The sequence below is a fragment of the Ranitomeya variabilis genome, chromosome 8 (genome assembly GCF_051348905.1).
Source record: "Ranitomeya variabilis isolate aRanVar5 chromosome 8, aRanVar5.hap1, whole genome shotgun sequence".
Lineage (NCBI taxonomy): Eukaryota > Metazoa > Chordata > Amphibia > Anura > Dendrobatidae > Ranitomeya > Ranitomeya variabilis.
Genome location: NC_135239.1, coordinates 213,250,272 through 213,278,054, shown reverse-complemented (window position 1 = coordinate 213,278,054; position 27,783 = coordinate 213,250,272). Strand labels below are relative to the sequence as shown.

Genomic DNA, 27,783 nt, shown 5'->3' with positions numbered 1-27,783 from the left:
CAGAGATACATGATAAGATCCTGTCTGCAGCCACCACTAGGGGGAGCTCCCTGTATACAGACATACATGATAAGATCCTGTCTGCAGCCACCACTAGGGGGAGCTCCCTGTATACAGATACATGATAAGATCCTGTCTGCAGTCGCCACTAGGGGGAGCTCCCTGTATACAGATACATGATAAGATCCTGTCTGCAGCCACCACTAGGGGGAGCTCCCTGTATACAGAGATACATGATAAGATCCTGTCTGCAGCCGCCACTAGGGGGAGCTCCCTGTATGCAGAGATACATGAAAAGATCCTGTGTGCAGTCACCACTAGGGGGAGCTCCCTGTATACAGAGATACATGAAAAGATCCTGTGTGCAGTCACCACTAGGGGGAGCTCCCTGTATACAGAGATACATGATAAGATTCTGTCTGCAGTCACCACTAGGGGGAGCTCCCTGTATACAGAGATACATGATAAGATCCTGTCTGCAGTCACCACTAGGGGGAGCTCCCTGTATACAGAGATACATGATAAGATCCTGTCTGCAGCCACCACTAGGGGGAGCTCCCTGTATACAGAGATACATGAAAAGATCCTGTGTGCAGTCACCACTAGGGGGAGCTCCCTGTATACAGAGATACATGATAAGATCCTGTCTGCAGCCACCACTAGGGGGAGCTCCCTGTATACAGAGATACGTGATAAGATCCTGTCTGCAGTCACCACTAGGGGGAGCTCCCTGTATACAGAGATACATAAGATCCTGTCTGCAGCCACCACTAGGGGGAGCTCCCTGTATACAGAGATACATGATAAGATCCTGTCTGCAGCCACCACTAGGGGGAGCTCCCTGTATAGATACGTAGGGTTCTGTCTGCAGCCATTGTTCTGGGTAGATCACCATTTTCTCTCTTTTGCCCCTTGCTTTGCTGCCTGGAGGAGCAGCAGAGGGGACTTTCTGCCCCCCCAGAATCAATGAATATAACGACTCAACAACCCCAAATTCTCTTCCGCCCCCTCCGTACAGGAATAAGATCAGGTTCACACCGCCGGAGTCATAAAAACGAGGGATTTCCAGTTTTATATATTTACAGCTTAACGCATATAAGTTGTACAACTTTCTCATATATTCTATAGATAAGATCTCTGCTTTCTGTCAGCGATATGAAACCTGTCTTCAATTCCAATGCTTCTCACAGCTGAGGATTTGTTACAGTTGTATCCAGTGCAGAGAATCGGCGGCAGCGCAGATGTCTCCTGTCCTGTGTTTGGTACAATGTATCCGTGCAGGCTGTTTGCACTCACTGACAGCCGGCAGAGATCTCGTAGATGATGTATATTCGGACTTTCCTTGATGATTAGACTTTATTCACAGATGGACTGATGCTGGGGGTCCGGGGACACATGGTTGGGACTCGCTGGTTTCCGGACGGCCGCGTATCGCTGCGTCCGACCGGTCACATCACAATATCAGTGTCTATGAGCAGAGCAGGTAAAGTGTCAGACAAGTGCGCGGTGCAGACAGACGTGCGGCCCCAGGGCGCCGGGCCCCCTGCTCCATATCTGCGGCCCGGCCCTCGGGTCACATGCAGGGGGCTGCACCCATCCCCAGTCTACAGATCCACGGCGGCGAGGTGCGCCCGTCACAGGCAGAGGATCGGGGACTGGTCCTGTCTCGCCTCCTCCTCTTCTGGCACTGGGATTCGAGGTTGAAGAGCGGAACGCGTCAGACCCCAAAATCTCTGCGGGGACAGATCCTTCCGCACGGCGGTGAACTTCCAGCCCATGTGACTGCGGCACGCTCTGCACTGCGCGATTGTCCACGCGTATCTGCACGGGGAGAAAGAGACGGAAAAGGCTGACACAGAGGGATGGCAGCAGAGACATCCGGGACCCCATAATATGCAGGACAGTCCGTGACCCCTGATACTCCAGAATATCTGACAATCCAGAGCCCGACAGTCCTATTGCTGTAGTGCAGGAGCTGCTACATGTAGAGGTACACTGTCCATTCACCAGGAGTCAGAAACCATTGTAAAACTACAACTCCCAGCATTCCCCCAAACCCACAAGCTGTCAGGGCATGCTGGGACTTGTAGTTTCTCAACAGCGGGAGATTACATGGAGGGAAGCACTGGGCATGAGGGGCTCTGCTATGCCTGATCCTAAGGGGCCACCAAGGCAAGACAGGGACCCCAGAGAATGAATGTAGGGAGAAACAGGGGGTCCCAGAGGAGGGAGGGAAAGAGGGCAGAGACAGAGGGTCCCGGAAGGGAAAGAGGGGAGCAACAGAGAGTCTCAGAGGAAGGAGAGAGGGCAGACAGAGGGTCCCAGAGGAGGGAGGGTAAAAACAGAGGGTCCCAAAAATAGAGGGTCCCATAGGAGGTAGGGCAGAGACAGAGGGTCCCGGAGGAGGGAGGGCAGAGCCCGGAGGAGGGAAGGCAGAGCCCGAGGGTCCCAGATGAGAGAGGGCAGAGACAGAGGGTCCCAAAAGGGAAAGAGGACAAAAATGGACCCAGAGGATGGAGAGAAAAGGGGCCCAGAAGAGAAAGGGAAAGAGGGCAGAGACAGAGGGTCTCAGAAGTGAAAGAGGACAAAAACAGAGGAAGGAAGGCAGAGACGGAAGGTCCCGGAGGAGGGGAGGCTGAAACAGAGGGTCCCGGAGAAGGGCAGAGACAGAGGGTCCCGGAGGAGGGAGCGCAGAGACAGAGGGTTCCGGAGGAGGGAGGGCAGAGACAGAGGGTCCCAGAGTAGGGAAGGCAGAGACAGAGGGTCCCAGGGGAGGGAGGGCAGAGACAGAGGTGTCTGTCATCCATGTACACATCACTGGTGGCTGCGCAGACCTGTACGTGCCGTGTCACCTGCTGCCTATGCACAGTGTATTCCGTTGCGCTCCTCACAGGAGCGGAGACTCCACATCTGGCTAAGGTTCTGGATTATACAAGGTTCGATATTAAATATATCCTCCTGCTTTATACTCCGGCTCCATCGCTGGCCCCTCCATCACTGCTGTTTTCCATGATCTCTATCCAACATTTTACCATCTATATTTAACCCCTTGCACGGACTCCGTGCTCCCACTATCAGGCACAGGGAGCAGATGGTAATGGCCCCCAGAGTGATTACACACATGGCATAAAAACCCACAATGCCAGAAATATATTTCCCCCCTTAAAATAGTAAAAGCGAATACACTCTGTAACCTCCAGCAATAAACGAGTGTGTCGGCTGCAAGGATGGAAGAATGGAAAATGTAACAGCTCTGGAGTGGTCACAATGGAAAAAAAACAAAAGAAGGACTGGGTCCTTTATTACAGACTTTTTAAGATCCCCGATTGCCGATTGTTGTTACACTGACATTCTATATGGACTGTCTACACTCACCGGCCACTTTATTAGGTACACCATGCTAGTAACGGGTTGGACCCCCTTTTGCCTTCAGAACTGCCTCAATTCTTCGTGGCATAGATTCAACAAGGTGCTGGAAGCATTCCTCAGAGATTTTGGTCCATATTGACATGATGGCATCACACAGTTGCCGCAGATTTGTCGGCTGCACATCCCAAAGATGCTCCATACAAGGCAGGATGGATCCATGCTTTCATGTTGTTTACGCCAAATTCTGACCCTACCATCCGAATGTCGCAGCAGAAATCGAGACTCATCAGACCAAGCAACGTTTTTCCAATCTTCTACTGTCCAATTTCGATGAGCTTGTACAAATTGTAGCCTCCGTTTCCTGTTCTTAGCTGAAAGGAGTGGTACCCGGTGTGGTCTTCTGCTGCTGTAGCCCATCTGCCTCAAAGTTCGACGCACTGTGCGTTCAGAGATGCTCTTAGGCCTACCTTGGTTGTAACGGGTGGCGATTTGAGTCACTGTTGCCTTTCTATCAGCTCGAACCAGTCTGCCCATTCTCCTCTGACCTCTGGCATCAACAAGGCATTTCCGCCCACAGAACTGCCGCTCACTGGATTTTTTTTCTTTTTCGGACCATTCTCTGTAAACCCTAGAGATGGTTGTGCGTGAAAATCCCAGTAGATCAGCAGTTTCTGAAATACTCAGACCAGCCCTTCTGGCACCAACAACCATGCCACGTTCAAAGGCACTCAAATCACCTTTCTTCCCCATACTGATGCTCGGTTTGAACTGCAGGAGATTGTCTTGACCATGTCTACATGCCTAAATGCACTGAGTTGCCGCCATGTGATTGGCTGATTAGAAATTAAGTGTTAACAAGAAGTTGGACAGGTGTACCTAATAAAGTGGCCAGTGAGTGTATGTTGTATCTACACTGATACATTGTAACAAACAGGACAGGAGGGAGCTGTGCTACTGCTGCCTTTACCTCCCAGAGGAGCGGAGCGCCATTCATCATTTATCCACCAGGTGGCACCACCCACTTATTTCCATTTAAAGGCTCTCATGCAGCCGATACTTGAGGCATGATGGGAGTTGTAGTTTTACAACTGCAGCAGCCTGGAGACCGCAGACCTGGGTCATCAGCGACTGATTCCACAATGTCCGTGGCTGAGGTATAAAGTCACACAATCCTTTTCTAGATTCACTGTGACTATAACCTGGGAGATGGGAGACGTTAAAGGGGTCCTCTGCAATGAAGGGTGTAGATATTAATGTGCTCCCCCGACCTGTGGTAGTCAAGAACAGAGACCCTCCACTATCAGAATATATAGTAAGAAAGGGGAGAAATCCAAAAAAGGGTCCGCACCGGGGTCTGTCCATTCTGGTCAATGAGTCCCTATCCGCCTTGTATGTCCAGGGTCCTTGTCACGTTGTGGCCCACTCACCCTGGGAACCAGCTGTTCTCTATGGATGCGCGGCCCACCAGGCTCAGGTTTAAGGCTTTGTAGACGGTCAGGGTCTCGTGTACGTAGCCGTGAGGGTTCACATAGGCGGCCATGGGGCCACAGAGCGAGAGACTGCAAGAGAGGCAAGACTATAGATAAATCCCCGGATGCTTCCGTCATGGCCGCCCCGCTCTTCTCCGCTCACCTGAAGATCTCGTTCTTGGTTGTGATCTCCGTATCTTGACAGTGTTTACAGCAGAGAGACGTACACTGGAACGAGAGAGGGGCAGGGGGTCACCACGGGGGACTGTGATCGGGGGCAGGCGTGCAATCCCCGGGACTCACTTTGCTCATGATGTCCAGCTCGCAGCGCAGCCGCTGGATGGCGTTCCCGATCTTCAGCAGCTGGATGCGCAGCGTGTCGTCGATGGGCAGGCAAGCCGCGACTCGGTAGGAGAAATCTGCCAAAAAAAAGGAGACAAACAAATAAATCAGCGGCTGGGGAATAAAGATGAGCAAATATCATCACAGAAAGTCACACCATTCTGCTGCATTCAGGTCTCTCTCAGGCGGCTCCCACCTGCGGCTGCAGTGCATGCACACACTTCCATCGATACAGGAGGGTAATATGCGGCTAATAGATTCAGTTGTAGGTTTTTTTCATTTTATATATGACTTTTACAGACACAAAGAAACCAAATACAGCGCGGAAGATAAGTATCTGATACACTGCCAATTTTGCCAGTTTTCCCACCTACGAAGAATGGAGAGGTCTGTAATTTTTATTGTAGGTACGCTTCACCTGTGAGAGACAGAATCTAAAGAAAAAAAATCCAGAAAATCACACTGTAGGATTTTTCCATAATTCATTTGCATTTTATGCATGAAATTAAGTATTCGATAAAACAGAAAAAAGAACTTAATATTTGATACAGAAGCCTTTGTTTGCAGGTACAGAGGGTCAGGCGTTTCCTGCAGTTCTTGACCAGGTTTGCAGACACAGCAGCAGGGATATTGGCCCCCTCCTCCATACAGATCTTCTCCAGATCTTTCAGGTTTCGGGGCTCTCACTGGGCAACATTGAGTTTCAGCTCCTCCAAAGATTTTCTATTGGGTTCAGGTGTGGAGACTGTCTAGGCCACTCCAGAACCTTGAGATTATTCTTACGGAGCTGCTCCTTAGTTGCCCTGTGTGTTTCGGGTCATTGTCATGCTGGAAGACCCAGCCACGACCCATCTTCAATGCTCTTACTGAGGGAAGGAGGTTGCTTGACCAAATCTCATGATACAAGACCCCGTCTATCCTCCCTTCAATATGGTGCAGTCATCCTGTAGGGGAACCTTCTGAGCCCTGCAGGATTTTAATCCATGACGGTGTAGTGTGTTACTAATGGTGATGTCTGAGACTGGTCCCAGCTCTCTTCAGGACATTGACCAGGTCCTCGTGTGTAGTTCTGGGCTGATTCCTGACCTTTGTCAGAATCTTCCTTACCCCATGAGGCGAGATCTTGCATGGAGCCCCAGACCGAGGAAGATTGACAGTCATCTTGTTTCTTCCATTGTCTAATAATTGTGCCAACAGTTGTTACCTTCTCACCCAACTGCTGCCTATTGTCCTGTAGCCCATACCCAGCCTTATGCAGATCTCTAATTTTGTCCCCAGTGTCTTTAGACTGCTCTTTGGTCTTGGCCGTGGTGGAGAGGTTGTAATGTGATTGATTGTGTGGACAGGTGTCTTTTATGCAGGTAACGAGGTCAAACAGGTGCAATTAATCCAGGTAATGAGCGCAGAGTAGGAGGCTTCTTAGGCCGGGGACACACTTAACGTATAAAAAAACGGTCAGTTTTTCACGGCCGAGAATCGCACAAATGTTTCAAAAACAGTGATCCGTGTGCAGTGCGAGGATGCGATTTCCTCGCATCAAATGATCCGTGTGACATCCGTGTGACATCTGTATGCCGAGTTTTTCTCGCAAGCTTGCAAAATCGACATCTAATGGATTTATGTGCTCAAATGTTCGGGAAAACATATATACAGTATATATATATATATATATATATATATATATATATATATATATATATATATATATATATATATATATGTCATTGCGACACATATATATATATTCTGTATTTATATTTCATTCAGCGCGATATCTGTGAAAAGTCGGTAATTCAATTGCCGGCTTCACATTTCTCCTTCACAAACCCGACATGATATGAGACATGATTACATACAGTAAACCATCTCATATCCCCTTTTTTTTGCATATTCCACACTACTGTTAGTAGTGTGTATGTGCAAAATTTGGGCGCTGTAGCTGCTAAAATAAAGGGTTAAATGGCGGAAAAAATTGGCGTGGGCTCCCGCGCAATTTTCTCCGCCAGAGTAGTAAAGCCGGTGACTGAGGATAGATATTAATAGCCAGGAGAGGGTCCATGGTTATTGGCCCCCCCGTGGCTAAAAACATCTGCCCCCAGCCACCCCAGAAAAGGCACATCTGGAAGATGCGCCTATTCTGGCACTTGGCCACTCTCTTCCCACTCCCTGTAGCGGTGGGATATGGGGTAATGAAGGGTTAATGCCACCTTGCTATTGTAAGGTGACATTAAGCCAGATTAATAATGGAGAGGCGTCAATTATGACACCTATCCATTATTAATCCAATTGTTTGAAAGGGTTAAAAAACACACACACACATGATTCAAAAGTATTTTAATTAAATAAACACAGCGGTTGTTTTAATATTTTATTGCTCTCTCAATCCATTTTAAGACCCTCGCTTGGCAAAATAATAAACCCACAAAATACATACTCTCAGATGAACCGTCACGTCCCACGAGGTAATCCATCTGAAGGGGTTAAAATATTTTACAAGCAGGAGCCCTACTAATGCAGCTGTGCTCCGTGCCTGTAAGCCCCGGCGAATGAAGGAAATGTAGGTCAATGACCTATAGTTACCTTCAGTCGCGGTGATGCGCCCCCTGCAGGTTGTCCTCATATGAGCTCGAGCGTGGGAAAAAGTTCCCAGGCTGCAGTTCATGAGAACATCCACCAGAGGGCGCATCACCGCGACTCAATGTAAGTACAGATCACTCAGATTTCCTTTCATTACCCGGGGCTTACAGACACGAGCGAGTGCATTAGCGCAGCTCATGGCTGTAAAATAATTAACCCCTTCAGATGGATTACCTCGTTGGACGTGAAAGATCATCGGAAGGTATGTATTTTGTGCGTTAATTATTTTGCCAAGCGAAGGTCTTCTGATGGACAGAGAGAACAATAAAATACTAAAACAACCGCTGTGTTTATTTCATTAAAATCATTTTTAATAATGTGTGTGTCTTTTTTAACCCTTTCAGACAATTGGATTAATAATGGATAGGTGACATAATTGACGCCTCTCCATTATTAATCTGGCTTAATGTCACCTTACAATAGCAAGGTGGCATTAACCCTTAATTACCCTATATCCCACCGCTACAGGGAGTGGGAAGAGAGTGGCCAAGTGCCAGAATAGGCGCATCTTCCAGATGTGCCTTTTCTGGGGTGGCTGGGGGCAGATGTTTTTAGCCACGGGGGGGCCAATAACCATGGACCCTCTCCTGGCTGTTAATATCTGCCCTCAGTCACTGGCTTTACTACTCTGGCGGAGAAAATTGCGCGGGAGCCCACGCCAATTTTTTCCGCCATTTAACCCTTTATTTGAGCAGCTACAGCGGCCAAATTTTGCACATACACACTACTAACATTAGTAGTGTAGAATATGCAAAAAAAGGGGGATATGAGATGGTTTACTGTATGTAAATCATGTCTCATATCCTGTCGGGTTTGGGAAGGAGAAATGAGAAGCCGGCAATTGAATTACCGGCTTTTCTATAGAACACCGCTGCGTATTTCTCGCAATGCACACGCATGGTCCGTGTGTAATCCGATTTTTTCGCGCACCCATAGACTTGCATTGGCGAGTCTCGGCCGAGATACGCTGACAATCGCAGCATGCTGCGAGTCCCCTCGGATCCGAAATACGGTGGAGAAAATATCGGATGATGGGAGCTGAACCATAGATTAACATTGGGCCGAGTGCTATGCGATTTTTTATCGCATAGCACTCGTCCGTATTACGGTCTAGTGTGACCCCGGCCTTACAGAAAAACTAACAGGTCTGTGAGTGACAGAATTCTTGCTGGTTGGTCGGTGATCAAATACTTATTTCGTGCAATAAAATGCAAATTAATTATTTAAAAATCCTACAATGTGATTTTCTGTTTTTTTATTCTTATATTCGGTCTCTCACAGGTGAGGTGTACCTGCGATAACAATTACAGACCTCTCCATTCTTTGTAGGGGGAAAACTTGCAAAATCGGCAGATAAAATAAACAGAGAAGATACCGTAAATATTTGAATATTTATGGTATCTTCTTTATGTAGGTTTATTTTATTTCGATTTCTTAAACTCTTGGAACTTTTGATTGGATGAATAAGTGACGGCTTCCCATCGCCTCTCACCTATAGGATTAGCCGGCAGGGAATCGTCCCGCAGATTCTCGTCCCATTCGTGCAGTTGTCGCTTCACTCGCTCCATGAGATAATCCTAATGACAGATTGGCTTGGGTTATTATCAGTGCCGCTCCCGTTCCCCCGACCACGGAGCTGACAATCCGTACTCACAGCGTCGTACAAGGCGTACAGCCACGACGGCCAGGACGTCAAATTGGCACCAAAGAACTTTCTCTGAAGAATATGGAGAAAAAGAAACAAACATTAAAATGGACAAATAAAGGGAATAAGCTCAAATAAAACAATTTCTGAAAGTTTATCCCAATGAATCCTGAGAAATGGAGAAACTTTGCAAAAGATCTCAAATAAAACTTTTCGGGCTTGTTCACACTATCCTTTTTTTGCTGCGGATTTTTCAGCTGCGGATTTGGAAAAACCGCAGTGCAAAACCGCGGTGGTTTTCACTGCGGTTTTTTGTGCGGTTTCTACTGCGGATTCCACTGCGGGTTTCCAACTGCACTTTCCTATTGGTGCAGGTGGAAAACCGCTGCGGAATCCGCAGAAAGAATTGACATGCTACTTCTTTTTTTCCGCAGAAAATCCGCGCTGATTTTTAAGCGGAAAAACGCAAAGTGGGCACAGCGGTTTTTGTTTTCCATAGGGTAACATTGTACTGTACCCTGCATGGAAAACGGCTGCGGATCCGCAGCAAAAAACGCAAAGTGTGAACATAGCCTTCTACAGTTTTGTTTCCACAGGGCATCTGCCAACCAATGTGTCTCCATAGTAACAGACTACAAACAAGCCCTATGTTGTCAGATCCTGCAGATGTCGGCCCTTCAACCAAATGAGGGAAACGCTCTGCAGAATATGGAGACACATCACTCCAAGTCAGAGATTAGTCACAAAATGAAATGATTCAGGATTACCAAAGGGAAGATCTGAGAAAACTCATCTCTACCCTGTGATGGAAAAGTCGATAAGGAAAGCGTTGGCACATAAACCCTGCACCATTGTAAGTTTACAGAGTGGGATTACAGCTCCTGCAGGACCCCGGGGAGAACACAAAGGTTTATTGCCACTTCGGTCTTCTCTAACGCTCAGATAGCGCCGCATAGTGCAAAGAAGCATCAGCTCTAGTGATGGCGATCACACGATCATTAGGTCTCTGCTGCTGAGCAAACCTCGGTTTCCCCTGTAACTCAACCTCCTATTGATGCCCTAGTTACAGTGTGAAAGATTTGCAAAAAAAACAAACAAATATATACTTTTTTTTTTTTGCTAATTTTTCACCAATACCAGAGCGGTCCTGTACTAGAAGCCTCCGGAGTAATAAGTTCCTCCATGACACTTCTTCCTCCTGAATCTTCCCCATCACCTGCAGAGGGCAGAAAAGTAACCACCGCTCTGCTGACCCCATAACTGCAGAGTCCAGACCTCCTTTGGTATTAACATCAGCACAGACACTGCGCCCCCGCCAGGAGCTTCATGGCCAAGCAGCTGCATGCAGCCGTACATCACCAAGCACGATGATGCACTCTCAGTCACCTGACGGCTGTAGGCAATCACAGGCGGCAGCGGTCTTGCAGTTAGTGAAATGGTGACATCGGCCGTTCCCGTCTCTGCACAGACTATAATGCAGACTGCAATGGACACAGGTGGGAGCCAGTAGACTTGTTATTTTTTTTACATATTCCGTCCCCTGGGAAACCCCTTTAAACGGAGGTAGCAGGCCCTGAGAAGAGATATGTATACTGCAGGACTACTCGACAGTCACACTCGCTGCAGTCCCTGCTCTCCACCTTCACAGGTACAAGCCGCAGCCTCATCTGTCCATAGGAGACCACTGAAGGAGGCGAGTGCGGCCTATCTGCTCGGGGTTCCCTATCGGGAAGATCGTCCACTCTCACTGCTGCTGTCATCATGGGTGAAGGAAGTTTATGATTATGATTTTGCAAAGTTTTTCCACTTCTTTTTTATTCTAGGTAATTTGGGACAGTTAAAAAAACATTTTATTCCAGAGGTGGAAGCAGAGCAGCGTCCCTCACCCTGCGGTACTTGTGCAGCCATTCGCTGCTGTTCTGGGGGCTACGGGGGCTGAGGGTTTTACTGCACGGAAGCACTTGATGGCGACTCTGAGAATCCAGCAGGACAGACGTCATTGGACATGGCAGGACCCTCTCCGGTAAGATCTGCACCCGAGCAAGCAGGATCCTGGTGGAGCAAAGATTCAATTAACATGAAAGTTCCCGCTGCAATCCCGGGGCCACTACAGAGCTGCCACCATGACCAGAACCGCTACAGGGCCGCCACCGTGCCCAGAACCACTACAGGGCCGCCACCGTGCCAAGAACCACTACAGGGCCGCCAGTGTGCCCAGAACCGCTACAGGGCCGCCACCCTGCCCAGAACCACTACAGGGCCGCCACCCTGCCCAGAACCACTACATGGCCGCCAGCGTGCCCAGAACCGCTACAGGGCCGTCACCGTGCCCAGAACCGCTACAGGGCCGCCACCGTGCCCAGAACCGCTACAGGGCCGCCATCGTGCCCAGAACCGCAACAGGGCCGCCACCGTGCCCAGAACCGCTACAGGGTTGCCACCGTGCCCAGAACCGCTACAGGGCCGCCACCGTGCCCAGAACCGCCACCTTACCCAGCGCCACTACAGGCTGGCTCAGTGCCCAGAATTACTATAGGGTCTCCATCATGCCCAGATCCACTACAGGCCAGCGCACCCGGGAATGAACACCCACTTGTGCCATCACCAAACCTGTAACAGAGCATTATCGGAGTGGGGGAAGTGTCACTGCACAGCGGGCAAATTCTTGCGTCACCCTCTCCCTATCACAGATTACTCATTCCTGGGCAGACCTGTCGGCACAGAGGTTATTTTGCTATTTTTTGCCAGCTTCTCCCCCTCTCACCCATCTGCCTGGGTTCTCATTTCCAGCACTTGGAATCGCTGGCGCCCGATGGCTTTCACTTTCACGGTCTCGATGCCGTACTCCTGCTCCTCGCGATATGCGTAGATTTCTGCAGTCGTTCCAAAGCGAGCGTCCCTCTGCAGACCCTCACTGCGATAGAAAATGTATAAAGACAGTTAACACTGTCACCGTGATGGCTCCGCTGATTACACATAGATATTCCCTTCATCTAACACCACAAAGTGCCTCCCCGGGGAGGAAGGCCAGTGTGACACAACCTGCACCCGATCTGTATCCCCCTGCTCCCACCGACAACGCACAACGTGCTGCTTATGTGTTGTCAGGGCAGCCAGAGGCTCCACAAATTGCAGGACCGCCGTCTGTGAAGCTCCTCATAGGAGATCTCAAAATCTACAATATCCTCCTGTATTACAGGACTATTAAATATAAATTAATAAAAAAATTAAAAAAAATAGGAAAATTCTGAAAGTTGTAATTCTTTTCTCACTTATTAAATTAACTTAAAAAAAAATGAAAAATAAGAAGAAAAAAAAATACTCATAACCGTCACTTCTGTAAATTTATAAAAACTGGAAAAATATTACAGAATTTATTCTGCAGTCATTGCCAATAATTAAAAAAAAAAAAAACACACGCCGACATATGGCCATGTAGACAGAAAAAAAGAGGGGAGAAAAAATGAAAGTAAAAGAGAGAAAAAAAATACTTGCCTGGATGCGAAGGGATTAAAGGGATTTTGCACTGTATATAGTATATAGCACCCGCCTGACACACCTATAGGCCAGCACTGCGAACGTCCTGTCCCGCTGGATGAGGCCGCGCACCATGCTGACCTCCTGCGGCCTGGAGAGGTGCAGCGGCAGCGTCTGGCCCGGGATCAGCATCACCTGGATGTGCGGCAGCACCGGGATCAGCTGACAGCTGTCGTCATCGTGCAGTGTCCTCCCGTGGAACTCCTCCATGTCCACGCCCAGGTACTGCGGAGGAGGACGAGACAATGGAGGGGAAGTGACGACCTTTTAGGGGGCTGCAGTTCCTCCCCATTACCCACTATCAAGATCTCTGCTTGCTGTCACCTAATGACATTATCTTTCTAAGTCCAGAGGTGGCGAAACGCTTCTCACAGCTGAGGGGTCTTACAGCCCGGACCCCAGGTTTGTAACACTGCACTGATACATAGTAAACTAGAAGACGAGGGGTGCTCAATGCAATCAGGTGGGAGGGCTGCGCGGTCACCGTGTGGATCCGAGGGGCAGCAACTTAGGGGTTAAACAGCAGAGTTCTCACTGATGAAAAACTATTTAAATAGTTCTGGGTGTCAGAAAACAGCGACATAAAGAAAGAAGTCAGACGTCGCCGTCATCGTGCTGGAGAATCGAGGGTCCGAGTCACAAGGAACCGAATCCCAAGAACAAAGGCAGAATTGTGCACGTTCTACCCTTTCACAGAAGGAGAATTTTAATTTTCCCATTTTTTGGAGCATTTTATGGGAATGTGAACGACAACAATCCCCGGTCCAGGGGAGGTGATAACAGAAAGTGACGGCTCCTGGAAGGAGAAGAGGAAACAAATGAAAGTGCAAAAACGAAACCAGGCAGTGATGGGACGGGGTTAAAAGGAGGGGAAGGAAGGCGGCCGAATAACGCCGCTGTCTCGCCCATCAGTCACCTGACCCTGAAGCCAATCAGTGTCTTCGGTGGTCCGCTGACTTCCCTAGGGCCAGTAGGTGGAGAGCGAGTTTGGCGGCAGGCGGTGCGGAGCCGCTGTAGTAGGGGCCGATCCACCGGTGACGTCTGCACCTCTGGATCCTGACCATGTGACGGACCCGCGATGATGGCGGCCAATAAGAGCTCCAGCAGGGGGCAGCGACAGTCTCCTGCTCCCCCTCCAGGGCGCACCGCGGCCGGTCCCCATGCAGTAACGCGTGGTTATGGGCGGAGCTATGTGATGCTCCGCCCTCGCGGTCATCATAAGGCCACAGATCCGCCAAGCAGACCCGACGATCACATCTGGCTGCAGCAGGATCCCCCCCGGCCACACTACATACAACTGTACCAAAACCTCTGCTGTGACAGCGACCGGACACGACTTAACGGCCTCTGGATACAAAATCGTAAAATAAGTAATTCTAATTCAGTGACAACAAGCAGAGGACGTAAAAGTAAGTGCACCCCCCGCGGTACGCACGGCGTGTGACGTCGGCAGGCTGGTGTCGAAGTTGATGATGTTGGGCGCTTCCTGGTCTCCGCCATCAGGATCCTCCATCTCGACGTCGTCGTCTTCCTCGCTTTCTGTCAGGGGAGAAGATTATTAATCTCAGCGACTGTTATTACACCAGAAGTCGCCACACGGAAACATGGCGACAAGAAGAAGAGGCAAAGCATGATGGGAAAAGCAGCCCCATGGCCCCTGCAGGAATAAGGAACAACCAATAAGATTGCAGGTAACACTTTAACAGTGAAGGTTTCAAAATGAAAGCAGTGTTCTGATTGGCTACCACTACTGCGCCATCTGTGGCCGAGGAGCAGGACGCGGTGCATTATGGGAAGCAGTATAAACACAACAGACGTGACGGCGGCGTCCGCCTCAGTGACCGTGTGATACGTTACCGGGGATGAGCTGCAGCTGGTTGCCCATGTTATTTACACCGGGATCACCCTCCTCTTCCTCATCCGCCATACCTGTTTACCAGCGGTGCATGCTGGGAGCCAAGGACGCAGACACCCCGGGAGACCACGCCCCCTGTCAGGTCTCTGAACCACGCCCCCAACAGAGCTGATTGGTTAGTCGTAAGCCACGCCCGCGGTATCCTGTACGCATAGCAACGGCAAACTACAAGAACGCGGAAACCAAAGCCAGGAGGGCGGGACTACAAGTCCCAGCATCAACCGAGAGCGCAACGGGTCAGTCAGAAGTATTAGCATCCAGCTGCACATTACTGAGAGGAGGGAGACCAGGACTGTGATCATCTATAATATAGCCCTCCATATCCTCTATAATAGAGACCCCCATCCTCTATAATAGAGCCTCCACCCACATGACCGATAAGAACCCCTATAATAGAGCCCCATATCCTCTTTAGAGCCCCCCACAACTCCTATAATTGGGCCACCACAGCAATAGAGCCATCACATCCTCTATTATAGAGACCCCATAGCCCCTATAATAGATCCCCCCACAACCCCTATACAGCCCCTATAATAGATCCCCCCACAGCCCCTATTTTTGATCCCCCACAGCCCCTATTTTTGATCCCCCCACAGCCCATATAATAGATCCCCCCACAGCCCCCATAATAGATCCCTCCACAGCCCCTATAATAGATCCCCCACAGCCCCTATAATAGATCCCCCCACAGCCCCTCTAATAGATCCCCCACAGCCCCTATAATAGATCCCCCCACAGCCCCTATAATAGATCCCCCCACAGCCCCTATAATAGATCCCCCCACAGCCCCTATACAGCCCCTATAATAGATCCCCCCACAGCCCCTATTTTTGATCCCCCCACAGCCCCTATAATAGATCCCCCCACAGCCCCTATAATAGATGCCCCCACAGCCCCTATATTAGAGCCCCCACAGCCCCTATAATAGATCCCCCCACAGCCCCTATAATAGATCCCCCCACAGCCCCTATAATAGATCCCCCCACAGCCCCTATAATAGATCCCCCCACAGCCCCTATAATAGATCCCCCACAGCCCCTATAATAGATCCCCCACAGCCCCTATATTAGAGCCCCCACAGCCCCTTTAATAGATCCCCCCACAACCCCTATACAGCCCCTATAATAGATCCCCCCACAGCCCCTATTTTTGATCCCCCCACAGCCCCTATTTTTGATCCCCCACAGCCCCTATTTTTGATCCCCCCACAGTCCCTATAATAGATCCCCCCACAGCCCATATAATAGATCCCCCACAGCCCCCATAATAGATCCCTCCACAGCCCCTATAATAGATCCCCCACAGCCCCTATAATAGATCCCCCCACAGCCCCTCTAATAGATCCCCCACAGCCCCTATAATAGATCCCCCCACAGCCCCTATAATAGATCCCCCCACAGCCCCTATACAGCCCCTATAATAGATCCCCCCACAGCCCCTATTTTTGATCCCCCCACAGCCCCTATAATAGATCCCCCACAGCCCCTATAATAGATGCCCCCACAGCCCCTATATTAGAGCCCCCACAGCCCCTATAATAGATCCCCCCCACAGCCCCTATAATAGATCCCCCCACAGCCCCTATAATAGATCCCCCCACAGCCCCTATAATAGATCCCCCCACAGCCCCTATAATAGATCCCCCCACAGCCCCTATAATAGATCCCCCACAGCCCCTATAATAGATCCCCCACAGCCCCTATATTAGAGCCCCCACAGCCCCTATAATAGATCCCCCACACAGCCCCTATAATAGATCCCCCCACAGCCCCTATAATAGATCCCCCACAGCCCCTATAATAGATCCCCCCACAGCCCCTATAATGGATCCCCCACAGCCCCTATAATAGATCCCCCCACAACCCCTATACAGCCCCTATAATAGATCCCCCCACAGCCCCTATTTTTGATCCCCCCACAGCCCCTATAATAGATCCCCCCACAGCCCCTATAATAGATCCCCCCACAGCCCCTATAATAGAGCCCCCCCACAGCCCCTATAATAGATCCCCCCACAGCCCCTATAATAGATCCCCCCACAGCCCCTATAATAGATCCCCCCACAGCCCCTATAATAGATCCCCCACAGCCCCTATAATAGATCCCCGGCCCCCACAGCCCCTATAATAGATCCCCCCACAGCCCCTATAATAGATCCCCCCACAGCCCCCATAATAGATCCCCCCACGGCCCCCATAATAGATCCCCCCACAGCCCCCATAATAGATCCCCCCACAGCCCCTATAATAGATCCCCCCCACAGCCCCTATAATAGATCCCCCCACAGCCCCTATAATAGATCCCCCACAGCCCCTATAATAGATCCCCCCACAGCCCCTATAATAGATCCCCCACAGCCCCTATAATAGATCCCCCCCACAGCCCCTATAATAGATCCCCCCACAGCCCCTATAATAGATCCCCCACAGCCCCTATAATAGATCCCCCCACAGCCCCTATAATAGATCCCCCCACAGCCCCTATAATAGATCCCCCCACAGCCCCTATAATAGATCCCCCCACAGCCCCTATAATAGATCCCCCCACAGCCCCTATAATAGATTCCCCCCACAGCCCCTATAATAGATTCCCCCCCACAGCCCCTATAATAGATCCCCCCACAGCCCCTATAATAGATCCCCCACAGCCCCTATAATAGATCCCCCCACAGCCCCTATAATAGATCCCCCCACAGCGCCTATAATAGATCCCCCCACAGCCCCTATAATAGATCCCCCCACAGCCCCTATAATAGATCCCCCCACAGCCCCTATAATAGATCCCCCCACAGCCCCTCTAATAGAGCCCCCCACAGCCCCTATAATAGATCCCCCCCACAGCGCCTATAATAGATCCCCCCACAGCCCCTATAATAGATCCCCCCCACAGCCCCTATAATAGATTCCCCAGCCCCCACAGCCCCTATAATAGATCCCCCCACAGCCCCTATAATAGATCCCCCCACAGCCCCTATATTAGAGCCTCCCACAAAGATCTTTGGGGCAGAAGTGAAGAAACGCCTCGTTGTGAGTCCTGGTTGCTCTGGTAATATCTGTCTTTATTCCTTACGTTAGATTTTATGGGGTCCTGGCCCCGCTCCCCCCATGCTGGGGGATATCACCGTCCTGTCTCTGAAGAGTGGTCATGCACACAGTGCCCAGCAGATGGCGCTCTCTATGTATGATTAGAATCTTAGAACTTAGAGTTTGTGCTTCCATTATAAAGATGAAAGGTTCCCGCCGCTCAGATTGATCTTGGTGCGGACCCCCATCTTCTGTCAGTAAGAAGATCACCAAGTCCTCACAGCTCTGCATCATCATTTGTGTAACATTCAGAAAATGAAAGCATGTTAGTTTCCTGTCATTGGTGCAGCCAGAACATTACACAGGCGTTGTGGCCCTAAGCCTGCGGGGCCTGTGAGTGGGGTATCATTGTGTCTATATTTTGTTCATATTTTGCTGATTTTCGGAGTGTTGTCTTGCATCATTCTGTGTATTCCTCATATTGTCTAGAGTCTTAATTACCTTACAGAAGTTCCGATAATTGAATTAGCTCAGTTACCATCTGCAGCCTGAATGTGCCCATGCCTCTTGATGAATCTCTGCTGACCTTTCCTGACTGTCCATTCATGACCCCTCTGCTCTCCAAATGCCGCAGATCACCTCCTGTAGTGCATTGATCTCTGAGGCGCCATTCCAAGATCTGGGAGGCCTGAAAACCATCCAACCTGTCTGCCTACCCCTGGATATAAGGAGGAAGCCTGAGGAAGACAGTGAGTCATGCAAGATTGACCCTTTGTGGGAGGATGATGCTAAGGCCAGCACTCCGGAGAGGCTTGGAGAAACCCTGACTACCCTGGAAATACTGCTAGAGGATCCTATACAGAGAAGTCACCGATAAATCCACCAACCGCCTTCTCCAATAGCCACCAACAACAACCTCCAGCCATGCAGCAAAAGCTAGCTCTGACAAGGAGTGCTAGCCAGGACCCAGGTTATATAGGAGATGAGAGTGGCTAACCGTGCACAGCTCAGAGCCTTAAGCTCCAGGAGCTCTCAGAAGAGCAGATTAACCCCTGCACTGCTAAAAGAATATGTTTAATATGAAGGTGAAGTGCTTCTAATCAGTGCAGGAGTAGGAGAAATCAGACGCTGGAGTCTTATGGCTCCTCTCCGTCGTGGTAAACCCATGACATTTACAAATTATTTTGTTGTAATTTATACTTTTTAGTTCTGATAAAGGACATGTAACCGGCCGAAACGTCAATATTGTTTATACAGTGGATGAACTTGTACTAGTAAAATACTCTTATGTTCTTTGCATCTACTTTGGAGTGTCAAATCTATTTTTACATCCTTCTTCTTGGAGTGTGGGAAGGTGGCATCTTCTTCTGAAAGTCTAGGAGGTGGCTCCTTCTTCTGGAAGTGTGAGAGGTGGTTCCTTCTTCTAGGAGTTTGGGAGGTCAATCCTTCCTCTGGAAGGTGGCTCCTTCCGCGAGTCTGGGAAGGTGACTCCTTATTCCGTGAGTCTAGGAAGGTGGCTCCTTCCGTGAGTCTGGGAAGGTGACTCCTTATTCCGTGAGTCTAGGAAGGTGGCTCCTTCCGTGAGTCTGGGAAGGTGACTCCTTATTCCGTGAGTCTAGGAAGGTGGCTGCTTCTTCTGTGAGTCTGGGAAAGTGGCTCCTTATTCCGTGAGTCTAGGAAGGTGGCTCCTTCTGTGAGTCTGGGAAAGTGGCTCCTTATTCTGTGAGTCTAGGAAGGTGGCTCCTTCTTCTGTGAGTCTGGTAAAGTGGCTCCATATTCTGTGAGTCTGGCAGGTAGGTCTCCTTCTGTGAGGTGGCTTATTTTTCTGGGAGGGTGCCTCTTCCTTCCTGCAGTCTTGGAGCTCACTCCTTCTTCCGGGAGTTTGAGAGGTTGGTCCTTCTTCCAAGTGTGGGTGTGAGGTGGCTCCTTCTTTTAGGAGTCTGGGAGATGGTCCCTTTTTATGGAACTCTTGGAGGTCACTTGTCAGTATTACGGGTTTTTCAAGTCACCTTGTGAATGATTTTACCCTTTAATAAGATGGAGTTTGCTGTTTTTGTCTGCCCTACTTCCTGTTCGTTTGTTTAAAACCCGGCTCAGGTGTCAGCCTCTTTGCTGGAGTATTCTGCTTCCGTTTTCCCTTCAGCTCAGCTGCTTGTTCTACTGTGCTTCTACCTGTGGCTCTGGACATTCTCTGCCTATGTAAGCTACACTCTCAGTTATCTTTAGTCTGTTGACTTTGGAACTTAACCCTTGGTTCACTCCTGGTAAGAACTCTGTTTTTGAACTGTGTTTTGAAACTATGTTGCTGGACTGTGTTTTTGCTACTTAATCCTTCATTTACTCCCCCTGGTAGGAGCTACTGGAATCTACACCAGTATCATACTTTAATGTGAACTTGTTCTGGACTTGTGTTTATATGAGAAAAATAACCTTCGGCACTCAACAAGTCCACAATTTTTTCCAAAACGGATGAATTTATTAGTAGACAGCCAGCAACAAAATAGCAGACATCAATATTCCAACGTTTCGGCACACTCTGTCTTTTTCAAGGAAGTCTGTATATGATTGGTAACGTGCATAATATGTCACCTGCCAATATGGCATATGGGAAAGGCAGCGTAACTGCAATAGATGATGTACCGGCGTGCGTCCAATGGCTCAGGGCGAGCACCACCTACATTTGATGTGTGCACCATTTTTGACCTTGTTATTACCTGTGTTTATGCCACAACTGAGATCAACTTGAGAACTTGTTTCTGGACTTACCCGTGTTCATGCCACACCTGGGATTAACCTGAGGACTTGTTCTGGACTTCCCGGTGTTTACTACATACCTGGATTTGACTCTTTGTTTTGGATCTGCACCACGTCACCTGTCACACTCACCTTGCCGAGGACTCTGCCGTAAGAACTCTGCCGATTTGCTGTATATGGTTAAGGGACTTGATTCATTGCGGGTTCTCAGTATATTGTTTTGGGTGCTATTGCTGTGATACAAATACACTATTTGCACTAAAGAAACCCGTCTCTGTCTGTTCATTGCCCCACGCTACCAGACTCCTGGAGTTCCTACAATAGTATTACATCACTCTTTCTTCTGGGACATTTGCAAGTCTCTTCCTTCTTCTGAAAATCCGGGAGGTCACTCCTTCTTCTCGGTGTCTGGGAGGTGGCACCACCTTCTTCGAGTCTGGGAGCCTGTTCCTTTTTACTAAAGTTTGGGAGATGGCTCCTTCTTTTTGGAGTCTGAGAGATGGTTACCGTACTTCTTCTGAAGGTTTGGGTGGTCGCGCCTTCTCTTCCAGGAGTCCGGATAGCCTCCCTTTTTTTTTTTTTTCTTTTCTTTTTTTTTTTTTTTTTTGTTGCACCTTTTTCCCCGAAGCTTTGGTGGCATTTTCTTTCTACAGTGGACTAGAATGTCACTCCTTCTGGAAGTTTTGGAGGTTGCCCCTTTTTCTGGGAGTCATAGTGGTCTCTGCTTCCTCAGAAGGTCTGGGAGGTCACTCCTTCTGGGAGTTATTAAAGTTAAAGAGGTCATTGTTCTTGGCTGTTTTATACCATAGTCATGCAGAACCCCCTATAAGTCCCGGAACCCTGCAGTCATCACCCCAGCCCTAGCCTGCAGAGTATTACCTTCTCTGCAGCACATTACAGTATCTTTCCTCCTATCTTCAGAGACACTCATCCCTCATTGTGACGCACCTCACCTAGGGCTGCAGATCCCTCTAGACTGCAGGAACACCTTATCCTGCAATGACAATGACTGATCAAGGTGACCTCCAGAAACCACAAGAGATCCCATCATCTTCCACCTACTCCCATTTTCCCTCTTCGTCCCAGTAGTCCAGCGCTGCCTCTCTTTGGTCATTACAGAGAACCTTCATTGCTGTCCACCTTTTCGGAGCGGCGGCGATGAGGCCTCTGAGACTCACTGAGTTGTGTGGTCTCTCTATATATAGCTCTTCATGAGTCAGGAGAAGATTCTGCGGCTGTTGCATTTTCTTCTTTCTGATGAGCTGTTACCCTGTGGAGCGTTGTTCACTATCTACCAGGTAACGATCACCTGCAACCGCGGCGTGTACCCAGGAGCTGCCATCACCTGCGGGGAGTCACAGTTCTGCCAGCGCAGCGCTTTCATTAATTGTGGCATCATTGGCCCTTATTCACGTAAAGGGCGAACTCCAGTCATTGCAGGTATTAACATCAACGACGTGAAAATCACTACAAGATAACATTTCTGTAAATGATCCCAGCTTCATGACCCAGGAAAAAACACAGATTTGCTATGTCCTTTCCACTCGGCTGAACCTTTCCCTGCACTTAGTGCCACGTCCTGCTGAATAATGCACCGTGTATGAGATTCCAAGAAGAGCAAAGAAGGAGAGATGGCAAAGGCTTAGAGCGCTGGTATATAACTAATATAATCCTGCCCCCTATGTACAAGAATATAACTACTATAATACTGCTCCTATGTACAAGAATATAACTACTATAATACTGCCCCTATGTACAGGAATATAACTACTATAATACTGCTCCTATATACAAGAATATAACTACTATAATACTACCCTATGTACAAGAATATAACTACTATAATACTCCCCCTATGTACAAGAGTATAACTACTATAATACTGCCCCTATGTACAAGAATATAACTACTATAATACTGCCCCTATGTACAAGAATATAACTACTATAATACTGCCTCCTATGTACAAGAATATAACTACTATAATACTGCTCCTATATACAAGAATATAACTACTATAAAACTGCCCCTATGTACAAGAATATAACTACTATAATACTGCCCCTATGTACAAGAATATAACTACTATAATACTGCTCCTATGTACAAGAATATAACTACTATAATACTGCCCCTATGTACAAGAATATAACTACTATAATACTGCCCCTATGTACAAGAATATAACTACTATAATACTGGCCCATATGTACAAGAATATAACTACTATAATACTGCTCCTATATACAAGAATATAACTACTATAATACTGCCCCTATGTACAAGAATATAACTACTATAATACTGCCCCTATGTACAAGAATATAACTACTATAATATTGCCCCTATGTACAAGAATATAACTACTATAATACTGCCCCTATGTACAAGAATATAACTACTATAATACTGCCCCTATGTACAAGAATATAACTACTATAATACTGCTCCTATATACAAGAATATAACTACTATAATACTGCTCCTATGTACAAGAATATAACTACTATAATACTGCCCCTATGTACAAGAATATAACTACTATAATACTGCCCCTATGTACAAGAATATAACTACTATAATACTGGCCCCTATGTACAAGAATATAACTACTATAATACTGCTCCTATATACGAGAATATAACTACTATAATACTGCCCCTATGTACAAGAATATAACTACTATAATACTGGCCCCTATGTACAAGAATATAACTACTATAATACTGCCCCTATGTACAAGAATATAACTACTATAATACTGCCCCTATGTACAAGAATATAACTACTATAATACTGCCCCTATGTACAAGAATATAACTACTATAATACTGCCCCTATGTACAAGAATATAACTACTATAATACTGCCCCTATGTAGAAGAATATAACTACTATAATACTGCTCCTATATACAAGAATATAACTACTATAATACTGTCCCTATGTACAAGAATATAACTACTATAATACTGCTACTATGTACAAGAATATAACTACTATAATACTGCCCCTATGTACAAGAATATAACTACTATAATACTGCCCCCTATGTACAAGAATATCACTACTATAATACTGCCCCTATGTACAAGAATATAACTACTATAATACTGCCCCCTATGTACAAGAATAGAACTACTATAATACTGCCCCCTATGTACAAGAATATAACTACTATAATACTGCCCCTATGTACAAGAATATAACAACTATAATACTGCCACTATGTACAAGAATATAACTACTATAATACTGCTCCTATGTACAAGAATATAACTACTATAATACTGCTCCTATGTACAAGAATATAACTACTATAATACTGCTCCTATGTACAAGAATATAACTACTATAATACTGCTCCTATGTACAAGAATATAACTACTATAATACTGCTCCTATGTACAAGAATATAACTACTATAATACTGCCCCTGTGTACCAGAATATAACTACTATAATACTGCTCCTATGTACAAGAATATAACTACTATAATACTACCCCTATGTACAAGAATATAACTACTATAATACTGCCCCTATGTACAAGAATGTAACTACTATAATACTGCCCCCTATGTACAAGAATATAACTACTATAATACTGCCCCTATGTACAGGAATATAACTACTATAATACTGCCCCTATGTACAAGAATATAACTACTATAATACTGCTCCTATGTACAAGAATATAACTACTATAATACTGCCCCTATGTACAAGAATATAACTACTATAATACTGCCCCTATGTATAAGAATATAACTACTATAATACTACCCCTATGTACAAGGATATAACTACTATAATACTGCTCCTATGTACAAGAATATAACTACTATAATACTGCCTCTATGTACAAGAATATAACTACTATAATACTGCCCCTATGTACCTATGTACAGGAATATAACTACTATAATACTGCCCCTATGTACAAGAATATAACTACTATAATACTGCTCCTATGTACAAGAATATAACTACTATAATACTGCCCCTATGTACAAGAATATAACTACTATAATACTGCCCCTATGTACAAGAATATAACTACTATAATACTGCCTCCTATGTACAAGAATATAACTACTATAATACTGCTCCTATGTACAAGAATATAACTACTATAATACTGCCTCCTATGTACAAGAATATAACTACTATAATACTGCTCCTATGTACAAGAATATAACTACTATAATACTGCCCCTATATATAAGAATATAACTACTATAATACTGCCCCTATGTACAAGAATATAACTACTATAATACTGCCTCCTATGTACAAGAATATAACTACTATAATACTGCTCCTATGTACAAGAATATAACTACTATAATACTGCCTCCTATGTACAAGAATATAACTACTATAATACTGCTCCTGTGTACAAGAATATAACTACTATAATACTGCTCCTATGTACAAGAATATAACTACTATAATACTGCTCCTATGTACAAGAATATAACGACTATAATACTGCTCCTCTGTACAAGAATATAACTACTATAATACTGCCCCTATGTACAAGAATATAACTACTATAATACTGCTCCTATGTAGAAGAATATAACTACTATAATACTGCCTCCTATGTACAAGAATATAACTACTATAATACTGCTCCTATGTACAAGAATATAACTACTATAATACTGCTCCTATGTACAAGAATATAACTACTATAATACTGCCCCTATGTACAAGAATATAACTACTATAATACTGCCCCTATATACAAGAATATAACTACTATAATACTGCTCCTATATACAAGAATATAACTACTATAATACTGCCACTATGTACAAGAATATAACTACTATAATACTGCCCCTATGTACAAGAATATAACTACTATAATACTGCTCCTATGTACAAGAATATAACTACTATAATACTGCCCCTATGTACAAGAATATAACTACTATAATACTGCCCCTATATACAAGAATATAACTACTATAATACTGCTCCTATATACAAGAATATAACTACTATAATACTGCCCCTATGTACAAGAATATAACTACTATAATACTGCCCCTATGTACAAGAATATAACTACTATAATACTGCTCCTGTGTACAAGAATATAACTACTATAATACTGCCCTCTATGTACAATAATATACCGTATATACTCGAGTATAAGCCGAGATTTTCAGCCCAAATTTTTGGGCTGAAAGTGCCCCTCTCGGCTTACACTCGAGTCATGGTCTGTGGCAGGGTCGGCGGGTGAGGGGGAGAGGGCGCTGAGGCATACTTACCTAGTCCCGGCGATCCTGATGCTCCCCCTGCCCGTCACACTGTCTCCGGGTGCCGCAGCTCTTCCCCTGTACAGCGGTCACGTGCTACCGCTCATTAAACTTATGAATATGTACTCCACTCCCATAGGGGCGGAGCCGCCTATTCATTTCTCTAATCAGCGGTGCCGGTGACCGCTGATAGAGGAAGATGCTGTGGCACCGGAGACCAGCTGTCCGGGGGAAGGAGCGGGACGCCGGGAGCAGGTAAGTATCGCATATTTACCTGTCCACGTTCCACACGCTGGGCGCCGCTCCATCTTCCCGGCGTCTCTCCGCTCTGACTGTTCAGGTCAGAGGGCGCGATGACGCATATAGTGTGCGCGCCGCCCTCTGCCTGATCAGTCAGTGCGGAGAGACGCCGGGACCGGACGCTGAGGAGCTGCAAGCAAGAGAGGTGAGTATGTGGGGTTTTTTTTATTGCAGCAGCAGCACCAGCATTATATATGTGGCACAGCTTTATAATGAGCATCTATGGGGCCATAATGAACGGTGCAGAGCATTATATGTGGTACAGCTTTATATGGAGCATCTATGGGGCCATAATGAACGGTGCAGAGCATTCTATATGGCACAGCTTTATAATGAGCATCTATGGGGCCATAATGAACGGTGCAGAGCATTATATGTGGCACAGCTTTATATGGAGCATCTATGGGGCCATAATGAACGGTGCAGAGCATTATATATGGCACAGCTTTATATGGAGCATCTATGGGGCCATAATGAACGGTGCAGAGCATTATATGTGGTACAGCTTTATATGGAGCATCTATGGGGCCATAATGAACAGTATGGAGCATCTATTTTTATTTTTGAAATTCACCGGTAGCTGCTGCATTTTCCACCCTAGGCTTATACTCGAGTCAATAAGTTTTTCCAGTTTTTTGTGGCAAAATTAGGGGGGTCGTCTTATACTCGGGTCGGCTTATACTCGAGTATATACGGTAACTACTTTTATACTTCTATGTAGTGTTTTTGTAATACTGTGTATAATTTCATATATTTTGATGATTGATACTGACGATGGTTGAGTGAAATCTGTCTTCCGCTCACAACTTCTCTCTTTCCGTCTCGCTTTCTCCCTCTCCATCTTTTCTACTTGTCTTCCCATCGACTGTTCTTCTCATTATCCCTAATTACTCCGCTCGGTCTGGATCAGCCGTCACATGAGATTCTTCAAGACGCTGAGCTTTCCTAGTAAACCCTGGTGCCAGCATTTTCAGAACTCGCTGACCCCTCAAAAACTTCACGAAGGAGCAGGAGGAGCTTAGCGCTTCTGTTCAGTGAAGTGGGGCGCTGGCGGGGGAGGGGGGGTGAATCGGTGAATATTAGCAGACGAGGTCTCGGCGACGTGCTGCATTATAGCGGCTTTATTGGGGTCCATCTTTGCTGCAGCAGATACAATGACTTATGGCAGAAGTTCATTGAAGTCCGATAAATATCCCGTCCCCAGGACCGACACGCGGGGCCCAAACTGGAAGCCATAGTGCGAGTTATAGAGCCGTAATGAAATATTCATTCCCGGGTTAAGTACACACCAGAAAAGTCAATCTTCTGCCGTTAAATTTGTGTCAACGAGCCAACTTGGACGGAAATCTTTTGAGGCTTCTATTAATTCAGTCACAGACTGTAACGGTTCACGATGGAGACGTTATTTAGTGCCGCGTGCCCAGGGGACCATTAAACCGCGCAGAGGCAGACATTTGTCCTGAGCAGCAGAGAACGGAGCGAAATGTGCCAAAGGGAAGGGGTTAAATCTGTCCTTATACT

General features: G+C 46.9%; 2 protein-coding genes across 3 annotated transcripts in view; one reads left to right on the top strand and one right to left on the bottom strand.

Annotated features, from left to right (window-relative positions):
- Window positions 1-1,062: 1,062 nt before the first annotated feature.
- Window positions 1,063-15,038, bottom strand: CRBN (cereblon). 2 transcript variants are annotated; one of them, XM_077276853.1, is made up of 11 exons: window positions 14,929-15,038; window positions 14,435-14,538; window positions 13,022-13,224; window positions 12,227-12,376; window positions 11,349-11,514; window positions 9,472-9,534; window positions 9,310-9,394; window positions 5,142-5,257; window positions 5,002-5,066; window positions 4,797-4,928; window positions 1,063-1,821 (listed from the first exon to the last, which is right to left on the bottom strand). In XM_077276853.1, exons 2-11 carry the CDS (start codon window positions 14,510-14,512, stop codon window positions 1,635-1,637), a joined length of 1,245 nt encoding a protein of 414 aa, XP_077132968.1. In that variant the 5' UTR covers window positions 14,513-14,538; window positions 14,929-15,038; the 3' UTR covers window positions 1,063-1,634. The 2 variants fall into 2 exon arrangements, with proteins under 2 accessions (XP_077132968.1, XP_077132967.1); XM_077276852.1 differs by having other exon boundaries at window positions 14,857-15,009.
- A 10-nt stretch (window positions 15,039-15,048) lies between these two features.
- LRRN1 (leucine rich repeat neuronal 1) overlaps window positions 15,049-27,783 on the top strand; it is a 94,680-nt gene continuing 81,945 nt past the window's right edge. The window contains exon 1 of the mRNA XM_077276850.1: window positions 15,049-15,150. The gene's annotated coding sequence lies outside the window, so the exon portion shown is untranslated. The remainder of the gene's footprint in view (window positions 15,151-27,783) is intronic.

Bases quoted from the DNA above. Each gene is read 5' to 3' on its own strand.
- CRBN (XM_077276852.1), bottom strand. From the start codon at position 14,926: ATGGCGGATGAGGAAGAGGAGGGTGATCCCGGTGTAAATAACATGGGC. The intron at 11,515-12,226 runs GTGAGAGGGGGA...TTGCTCCACCAG, and splicing joins ATGAGAACCCAGGCAGATGG to GATCCTGCTTGCTCGGGTGC. The intron at 9,535-11,348 runs GTGAGGGACGCT...CATATTCTTCAG, and splicing joins GGCTGCACAAGTACCGCAGG to AGAAAGTTCTTTGGTGCCAA.